This window comes from Perissodus microlepis, chromosome 16 (assembly GCF_051167445.1).
Source record: "Perissodus microlepis isolate ML-2025 ecotype Zambia chromosome 16, ASM5116744v1, whole genome shotgun sequence".
NCBI lineage: Eukaryota > Metazoa > Chordata > Actinopteri > Cichliformes > Cichlidae > Perissodus > Perissodus microlepis.
In genome coordinates, this window is record NC_140476.1 from 4,834,532 (window position 1) to 4,844,135 (window position 9,604).

A 9,604-nucleotide genomic window follows, 5' to 3' on the forward strand; every position below is an offset into this window, starting at 1 on the left:
ATTTCCTCTCGTCTCGCGTTGTTTGTGAATGGAATTCATTTGCTATGGTAAAAACCAACTGCTTTCATTTGCAACTCTAAACAGCTAGGTTTTGTGCCTGTTTATGTTTTTGGATGCAGTATCTTACAAGAATACAACTATACAATTGTTCTCTATATATTGATTTGTCTATATAAAATCACATTAAAATATACTTTTATGAATATACCCCTTCGCCGTGTAGAACAATGGAATCGTCCGGTGGAGATAAAACTGACCGGCAGTACAGCTGACGTAGTTTTTGGGGCATTGTTCAAGAAGGTTAAACCGTGTAGTTTGCAGTGTGTACAGTTTTTTAAAAATAGCGTTTTGGGGGCCGTAGTATTTAGGGATTAATACCTCGGACATTTAACAACAAGTGTTTTTTTGAACAACAGCAACGTTACTGGGGATACAGATAGTTAAAAATAGACACACTAGTCGTATAACAAAGCATTTGGCCAGACTGCGCGCTAACAAGGCTAACAGTTCTTTATACTTACAAAAGGCACACAAAGGAAATGCGGTCGATTAGTTTAAAAGCATTAAAAAGAAGTGTCTAAATGATCGAGTGGGTCTACTAAAAAAAGCTATTAGTACAGGCAGCACATTAAGCTGTGATGTAACTTGCAGTCAGTGGAGTGGTATTTGTTAAAACAGGAACCTCAGATTGAACCAGCGATTCTGGATTTGTCAGCCTATTGGTATCTGATTTCGAAACATCGTTTTGAGTACTTGACAGCTACTTTACGTTAGCTAATTTTATGAGAAGAATGAAGCTGACATTATGGCGATAATCGCGAAAAACGAGATATCCAGACACTCGTATTCTGAAACTAAAATAAGGTAGCTAACAGGGAGCTAGCAAACATTTAGCGAATTGTTCCTTAGCGGAGCTATCTTGTCACCCTGCTAGTGTCAGTTAGCTGTGAAGAGTATAGTTGTCCTTCACCACTGTCACAAGCGTTTGTGTTAAGTTTAACGTGGGTTATCTAAGGCGCTGGTCCCCTGTGTTTTATGTTATAAACAGTTAAGATACGTGTTAGAAGTAGTAAGGCTGACAGGCTAACTAGTTAGCTAAACTGAAGCTAACGGTTTTAGCTCCCCATTACATAGTAACGACAGTTATAGCTGCTGAGTTTGAGTGACAGGAAGAGAGACATCAGTGGTCCTTTTTTTCCACCCTCGACACTAATAATGGCAGCACCAACAAACGAGGCCTTGTTTTTGATAAAGGATGTGAAGCCTGGCTCGAAAAATTTGAATATCGTGTTCATCGTTTTGGAAATAGGTGAGTAGTTGGGCTGTGAGGCTAAAGCGGTCTCTCCCTACATCAACTCGTGCTCCTTTTTCTTAAAGGGACCGGCAGCAGCTTTGCTGTGAAAGCCATGAGAGATACAGCCTAAATACAGTGAGGCTTTGATTTAATACTGTTCTATGTGAAAGTTGAGAGTTGGCCTCTGGTAGAGCTATTTGTACCTTGAGTCTTTTTTTTTTTTTTTGTTAGGTCGAGTAACCAAAACGAAAGATGGCCATGAGGTGCGCTCATGCAAGGTGGCAGACAAGAGCGGTAGCATAGCTATCTCCGTTTGGGATGAACTCGGCAGCCTTATTCAGCCAGGGGACATCATCAAGCTAACCAGAGGGTAAGACTGCGGATGTAGAAATTTTCAATGTTGCCAGAGAGATCGGTGTTTGCATATTTTGTATGTCTGCACCAGTGTAACCTGGTATTTCTCTGCTAGCTATGCATCTATATGGAAAGGCTGCCTGACCTTATACACTGGAAGAGGAGGAGATCTACAGAAGATTGGAGAGTAAGTAGACGGTCACACACATCTATTTATGTAATGCTCCGGTCCCTCTTGGAATTCTGCTTAGCGTATCACTCTGTTCCAGAGTCATGCTTTGTTAAATGTAATGGTGACAGGACAGTTTTAAAACACAGTCAAGCATTTTAATACATTTCACAAAATATGATTGGAGCATTTTTGAAGTTTATTTCTAAAGCGAATAAAATTTCATTTTATAAGTTTGCACACTGTCCTCTACTACAGTACAGTTTGTGGTTGTTACAGTCTGGCTTTCCCTTGGCTGATAAAGTGTGAATAGTGGGGCTATTCTTCATAAGGATGAGTGCAATACAGTTGATGGCTGAAACTATCATACAAGATGATTAAATGTTCTCTAATATCTTTCCAGATTCTGTATGGTGTATTCAGAAGTGCCCAACTTCAGTGAACCAAACCCAGAGCTGCTAGCCCAAGCAAACCAGCAAAACAAGTCTGTGAGTACTCTTACGAAACTGGCTAGCCGGTGCTGACACCTCAAGAACACTTTGGTTGCCCTGTTCTCACGCAGATCTGTGCATTTCCCCAAATAAATCAAGCTAAACCATCTTCTGCAAGCTTTCTGCATGCCTCATTGTAAGTGAAAATATATTTAAGGTGGCCTTCCTCTTTGTCTACCAGGGGAAGCCCGACCAGAATCAGAGGGGGAACTCTCCACCCAATCAGAATTCAGGTACATCTGCCCCACCAGGTCAGTGTATTTTCCTAATGCAAATTTTGATTTAACCACAAGCTGACTGATGACTTGTGTGCATGTGTTACGTAATGGTACACTTTGATGCTAACATTGGGTTTGTTGTTGTAGTCACCTGCATTTACAAAGCTTTGTCTGTACTGATGGAGCCTCAAAAACTCAGATTCCAGACAGGGACTGGCATAAGGCGAAGCAGCTAAAAGAAGTTCATCTGTCATCAATTGAATTATTCACAAATGTGCTTAATAATCTTTTAAGGGATGAAAAGGCTGGCATTTCAAGGGTTATGTAATTTTCTCACTTAGTTTAGTTTTAACTAGGGTTAAAACACAACTTGGCAGTAAAATAAAAAAAATACACCAAACATGAGGTGGCAATCATGAGCTCACTTCTAACAAATGACTCATGTTGTGATTTAAAAGGAAGAAGGTGACCTGTTAAAACAAAACACACTTCAGTCGCACCCACAAAAGTGAGGCAAAAAACAGAAATGAAAACTGAAATGAGTGAGGACTGACTCATGTTTCTAACCTGCAGGTAACGGTGCCATGCCGCCATATGCCAACAATAATCAACCACCTGGTGCACCCCGTGACCCCACGTTTGGGAACGTCGGGCGGCCCAATGGACGGTCGCCTGGCAACGGTGCCCCTTCGGTTACTGCTGCTGGAGCCCCACCAGCTACAAAGTCCTCAGTTACAATTAGCAACGGCAGGGACCCACGACGTGCCAAAAGATGAAATTGGGGGTTAGAAGGTGCAGGGGAGGGTGGTATGTGAGAAATCTATGGACGTCCCCATTTACCCCCCTCTTACAGCTTTCCGACCTGTCTGCCCCGTCTTCATCACAGCCTGTGTTCGCTATAAAAAAAACAAAACAACTGACTACTTGCAGAATTTCTTTCTTTTTTTAATCCAGGCTAACATGATCAGATGTGTCGTCTGTCATCCGTAGTGCAGGTAGTGCTCTCATAAGCAGCACAGTGTGATTATGATCTACCACTTTATGCGTTTTCAGGGCTTCTTAGATAGTCGCGACCTGGTGTGGCTGAGGTGTGGGCAGCTTCCCAGTCTGCACCCTTCTTCAAGTTGCCAGTTCTGTGCCAGTGTTACCCCCCCAACTCCCAAACAAACACCAACCTGAATCCTTGCCCTCTTCATGTTCTTTAAAACTATACACCCTACTTGAACACTTGATGCACTTTCTTCTCTTAATTTATGTCGAGGCTTAGCTGTCATTTAATTCAGGAAATCAGTTTCTGCTTTATTTAGTTTTTTAGAGGAGAAAAAAAAAAAGGCCTTAAGTTGTGAAAATAAGTAGTTGAACTGACTGCCCACGTGAAACTCTTCAAACCAAACTGTTTTCTGAAGTGACTGTGTGAAAGGAAAGGTGTTAGTTTTGAGTTTTAATTATTGGTAGGTAGACTGATAGTGAACGATTTCTTTTTTTCTTCTCAATAAGACATGTTTTGTTGTTTTCTTTCTCTTTTTTTCTTTGTTGGCCATCAACTGTACCTTTAGGGACCACTTAAATACTGGCAAAAACAGTTCACCAAATAAATTTTAGAGCAATTTTCTGTCACATTTGCTTTTCTGTAGTCTGTTTGAGAGCTTGAGTTACTCGTACTGTCGCTGATATTTTCTTACACTGCAGTTTAAAGCCTACATGAGAAGTGTTCAGGGGCCTGAATGCACATCACCCCAAAAGACTCATCGTCCTGTAAACATGCTGCCACCTTTATTAAAGCTCCACACTGCCACCAACTGCAAAATAAACCTACTTTCTGCTCATCATTGCACTCTACAGCACCATCTAGTGCCCAGATTGATAAATTATGTTATTTTTGGACATGCCTTCGCATGATTTGCTTTGCCCAGACAATGGTTACTTTACCGTTTTACTTTTCTTTACTTCAGGTTTTTGGCGAGATCGCTCAAGCAGAAGTGGAACTGGAGTTTTATTGTTTAACTTCCTTTATCACAGTTGGGTTAGGACACTTATGTCTGTACGAATGAAAGCATTTGCATTAAGAATTTTGTTTTGAAGCAATGTGTTGCTTTCGACAAAACCCTTTCTTCATATCCTCTGTTGCACCAAGCACCTAAACATTATGGCCTCAGGTTGGCGCAATTTCCCAGTCTCACTTTTCTGACGCACTTGTGGTTTTTCTCTTTTTATTTATTTTTTGTTTGGTTCTTACTCTCTATGTCAAAAGGTGAAAGGGCCTTTCACGTTAGTTTACGTACATGTACACTTCAAGCTGCACAAAAACACCAGGACACCACCTTTGTCTTCTGTGTGCACAAGTGGAACAAAAGTGTAGTTGCCTGTAGAGGCCAGCTGTTTGATCCGTGTGCTGCTGGGACTACAAGAGATCCCCAAAGCAGCTGTAGGAGTGTTTTGGGTTTTTTTTTTTTTTTTTTTTTTAAGTTTAAACTGTCAAACAGCTGGACTTCACGTCATATTTAAAGTAACACAAATTTAGGGTATCGAACCTCATTGTAGGGTCAACTTAGATCCTGAGCACCTGCATAAAGATAAATTTAAATATGTTCGTCCCCGAATCATCGTCTTTCCACTGAGTGTCTTTATTTTAATTTCAGCAAAGTGGGAAATGCACAAAATCCCCTTTGAATAAGCAGCTCTTAAATACATTAGCACCACACATCCAACTTGTCTTTACTAAAATCGCGAATTTCATTTGCAAGAGTTTCTCCCCCCGTGGAGAAAATTCTGTTGAGTTTAAATAACCTTTATTCAAATTTTTAAACTTCTGTTTTTGTGTTACCTTCTTGAAAAAAAAAAAAAAGAATTTTCCAAACACACAGCACTTCTTCATAATGATTCTGTCTTTGCATCCAGTTCTGTAGTAAAGGAAGATATCTGTCAGCACGACTGTTTGGCCTGTAAGAAGTAAATGTGTAAAATTACAGAAATTTATCATTTAATTACTTTAGTATAAATGGCCGCTGGGGAGGATTTTATGTGTGGGGAAAAGCTGTGATTGGATAGGAATCTTCACCAGGATGATTTTTGGCCCCTGGGCCTTATGTTTGACACCCCTGCAATACACCATGCAAGTTAGATTGGCGTGCCAAGTACACTTTGATGTTGCATCTCTGTAATGGGTAACGTCCCCCCCCCCCATTAAAGTCTTCACAACACAATAAGATCCTGCAAAATACAATCCCGTCTCACAGATGATAAAAGTGAGAATCTGTCTGTCGTCTTTGATATCAGGCAGGTTTTTTTCAGTGTGGCTCAGTGTTCGGGTTAGTGAGTCTAGATTTCTGCTGCACACTCCCACTGTATCTTAGAGCATCTAAGTTGACCTGGTCCAGAATTGCAAAGTAAATCCAATCAAACAACCCATCAGTTTTAACATCCCTACTCCAAAAGATTATTTTTAACAGCTCCTGATATACTAATCCTGTTCTCAATCAGAGGTCGAGGCTCATTTCAAATATTTAAAGCACTGTTTCAGAATTCATTTCTGTGTTGCTCATGTGTTGTAATCACTTGTTCATTGACTGTAACTCTATATTTCTACTTTTATTTACCAAGATGTGTTTTTTTCTTAGTCTTTTTTTTGCAATCATGTCACTGCTGAGCACCTTTCAAAGAACTATTTTTTAAAGTTATTTTATTATTTTCTCAAAGAACCATATATTCAAAACATGTTTACGATAAAAGCCGAGAGCTTGTGACACTGGAAGTTGACACACACGAGAAGCGTGGCAGGAAATGTGATCTTAGACACTCGTGTTGACAAAGAATGTGATGAGCTGGGAACTTCCTCAGTGTTTGATCAGAAGTCTAGTAGCGTCATGTGATTTGTCATATTTTAGATTTGTACCGACAGAAGCCGACATGAGGATTTCAACCTGTTGCATCAATAAACTTTGAACATATCGACTAATTTAAAAAAAATTTGAACACATACGAAATCATTTGTATAGGATTCTAAACTGAGTGGGAAAAGGTGGAGCAATGTTGTGGTGTGTTTTGCTTCATTTTGTATTTTACCCCTCAGCCTGAAAGGCTATTGTCAAGTTTACTGGAAATCTTTTGAACTCAACAGCTCTAGAAGCAGGCCACGTAGGATTTTTTTAAGCCACACCATTGGTTTATTTACAAAGAAGGATCTCTTATCAGCCTCACATACTGACAGCTTCACTGCATCTACTGACAATCTCTTTTGGGAATCTGGCAACCCTGATACAACTCATGTATAACCTGTAGCTATACCAGCACCACTGTGCACTCAGGTACACGACATTCAAGGCTTTTCCCCAATCTGCATTCACTGAATTATCATCATGACGGTAACACTTCTGCTGTCAGATTGCTGTAACTGTTCGTATTTTCAGGCCAGGCCACAGGTTGATGGTTTCGGTAAAAGATGATCTGGCAACTCCTAAAGATCCTACTGTCGGCAGGCTGAACGGTACCCCAGGCTTTTTTTTCCTTATTTTCCCATTTTTTCTGTATACGGCTTACACGATCGCGATGCATGGAACAAAACAAACAGTGTTTTTTTATTTCACAGATTTCACAGACCACATCAACAAGTGGTTTCTGTTTCAATTTTGCCTCCAGTGTGACAGTAATCCCATGACACAGTGATTCACATCATGGGCCTGGGTTTGTTTTGGAGGAAGCACTGTGGTTTAGCAACAACAACAAAACAAAGACTATTAAAAATACTCTGTAATGATGTATTAAAAAGAAAAAACAACAACACATGAAGCTGTAAAAAGAAATAAATGACAGTGACGTTGTGCTATATGCTTGCAGCTATGTGTAAATGTAAATGGGACTGGAAACAGACTTCCTTCATGTTTGGATTCTTGAGCAAATCAAAGTCTGTGTGTGTGACGCAAACAGGAAAATGGACCTGATGGGAGGGGTCTAGAGGGATACATCATTTGTCTCCTGCCTTCGTGTGACACATTCAGTGCGTCCCGCTGAGAAGACATCACAATGATTGGTGAGTTTTTTCATCCTCGGAGTATGAACTTAAATCTATTTGGGAAAAGTCTTTGTAATAATTTAATGCTTTCTTTTCTTTTTTTCTTTTTTGTCCTCAGAACCAAACTCATCATTGTCCTGGGAGGATTTTGGTGCCATTTACGATGCTCTGAACTTTAGCTATAATTACACAGACTTTTTGCTTGACCCCGCCACCCAGCCCTGTAGCTTTCACACCATCTCAGATACTGTGATGATCGTTGTCAGTGTCTTTTATGTCCTCATCTTTGTGATGGCACTTCCCGGTAACGTGGTGGTGGGGCTGGTGATCAGCTTAAGCAAGCAACCTTTGACCCCTTCTGACCTCTACCTCCTCCACCTGGCGATCGCAGACCTCTTGCTCGCCATCACCCTCCCGTTCTGGGCCACCTCGGTTACTCAGGGCTGGGTGTTTGGAGAAGCCATGTGCAAAATAGTCACTATCCTCCAAGAGGTGAGCTTCTACTCAACCATTCTCTTCTTGACTTGCATCAGTGTGGACCGGTACACTGTGATTGTGCGCGCCATGGAGGTCCGTAGGACTAATCGACAGCTGGTCAGCTGGGGAGTTTGTGCTGCCGTCTGGATTGTCGGAGCGCTTCTGTCCCTCCCGGGCTTGTTCAGCTCCACTTTCACCTCTTACAACTCTAGTCACGTACTGTGTGCTGAAAAATACGATCCCAGCACTGCTGATGAGTGGCGACTGGCCACCAGAATTCTCCGCCACGCTTTGGGTTTTTTCATCCCCCTGGCCATCATGCTGCCCTGCTACGGAATCACCATCCATCGCCTCCTTCACGTCCGTGGGGGGTTTCAACGCCAGCGAGCCATGAAAGTTATCATATTCGTGGTCCTCGCTTTCCTGCTTTGTTGGACGCCGTACCACCTAGTAGTGATAGTGGACACATTTTTCAGGGCAAAGATAGTAGAGTATCAGTGCCCAGCGAGGACAGCAGTGGACCAGGCCATGTTTGTCACCCAGAGTCTGGCCCTGCTTCACAGCTGTTTAAACCCAGTGCTGTACGCTTTCCTGGGAGAGAAATTCAGAAGGAGGCTGTGGCAGTTAATGGCAAAGATAGGAATCATTGAAAGATCGCCAACGTCAAGAAGCAGCAGATCTTCGCTGTCATCGGAGCTCACGCCTACAATCATGTGAGAACATCAGAGACACTTGAAACTACTCAGATCAGCTGATCAGGGAGATTTAATGTGGGGATTAAAGTGTAGAAAACTGCTAGTTTTAATAATCCTCATATTTGTACTGCAGCTAATATTTGTCAAAGAAAGACTTCAAAATATTTTTAAATAATTTGTGTAATAATATTATTAGTGTACATACTTTTTAAGACTTTAGATTCTATTTTATTATTATTTAACTTTGATTTGCTGCACACACTTTTTTGTTTTTCTTTGAGGTTTGTTAAATTCGCCCCGTCATCTTCAATGATGTTCCTGAAGAAAGAGAAAATAAAAAATGTCGCGTTTCAACACGACATTGCAGGATTACAACATTAACACTGAGCCCTTGCCAGTGAACTCTGAGTTGCAACAATTCGGCGGTAGATTGTGAAACATCAATTCATCAATTGCATAACATTGAGTTATTTTTATAGAAATGCATTCACATTTTTGTATCTGTATATGGTTGCCATCAACGTCTGTATATATGATAAATGAATAAAACCATCCACTTTGCTCCTTTGTTTGTGATTGATATGACACCGGAGAGTCATTGGAGGTTTATGTGTTCATTGATCAGCTGAGACACAACAGTCAAATGATGGGAAACCCCCCCCCTCCTCCACAAGGTTCCCACCATTGGGTTAATGGTGTGAACTTTGCTTGTATAGGCGAGAAAAAGCAGAAGTTTTGATGACTGCAGCCACAGAAATGCAGCCATATTTGAGATCGGAGGAGCGATATCTACTCCCTCTTGATTACAAAATGATCAAAAACATCTAATTTACTTGATAACTGACAAGCATGTTGGTTCAATCCTGGCACTGGCTGTTGGGTTTGCAGAAATAGTGCC

At 41.1% G+C, this 9,604-nt stretch overlaps 2 protein-coding genes across 3 annotated transcripts; both read left to right on the forward strand.

The window, feature by feature from the left end:
- Positions 1–263: 263 nt before the first annotated feature.
- Positions 264–4,143, forward strand: nabp1a (nucleic acid binding protein 1a). Of its 2 annotated transcripts, none has more exons than XM_084908330.1 (6): positions 264–1,309; positions 1,526–1,664; positions 1,764–1,835; positions 2,221–2,305; positions 2,490–2,541; positions 3,100–4,143. In XM_084908330.1, exons 1-6 carry the CDS (start codon positions 1,216–1,218, stop codon positions 3,300–3,302), a joined length of 645 nt encoding a protein of 214 aa, XP_084764456.1. In that variant the 5' UTR covers positions 264–1,215; the 3' UTR covers positions 3,303–4,143. The 2 variants fall into 2 exon arrangements, with proteins under 2 accessions (XP_084764456.1, XP_084764455.1); XM_084908329.1 differs by having other exon boundaries at positions 265–1,309; positions 2,490–2,559.
- A 124-nt stretch (positions 4,144–4,267) lies between these two features.
- LOC146370253 (C-X-C chemokine receptor type 2-like) lies at positions 4,268–9,267 on the forward strand. Its single transcript, XM_084908328.1, has 2 exons — positions 4,268–7,552; positions 7,653–9,267. The coding sequence occupies exons 1-2, from the start codon at positions 7,546–7,548 to the stop codon at positions 8,726–8,728; spliced, it is 1,083 nt and encodes a 360-aa protein (XP_084764454.1). The 5' UTR covers positions 4,268–7,545; the 3' UTR covers positions 8,729–9,267.
- Positions 9,268–9,604: the final 337 nt, after the last annotated feature.

Bases quoted from the DNA above. Each gene is read 5' to 3' on its own strand.
- nabp1a (XM_084908329.1), top strand. From the start codon at position 1,216: ATGGCAGCACCAACAAACGAGGCCTTGTTTTTGATAAAGGATGTGAAG. The intron at 1,665-1,763 runs GTAAGACTGCGG...TTTCTCTGCTAG, and splicing joins ATCATCAAGCTAACCAGAGG to CTATGCATCTATATGGAAAG. The intron at 2,560-3,099 runs GTCAGTGTATTT...TCTAACCTGCAG, and splicing joins AGGTACATCTGCCCCACCAG to GTAACGGTGCCATGCCGCCA.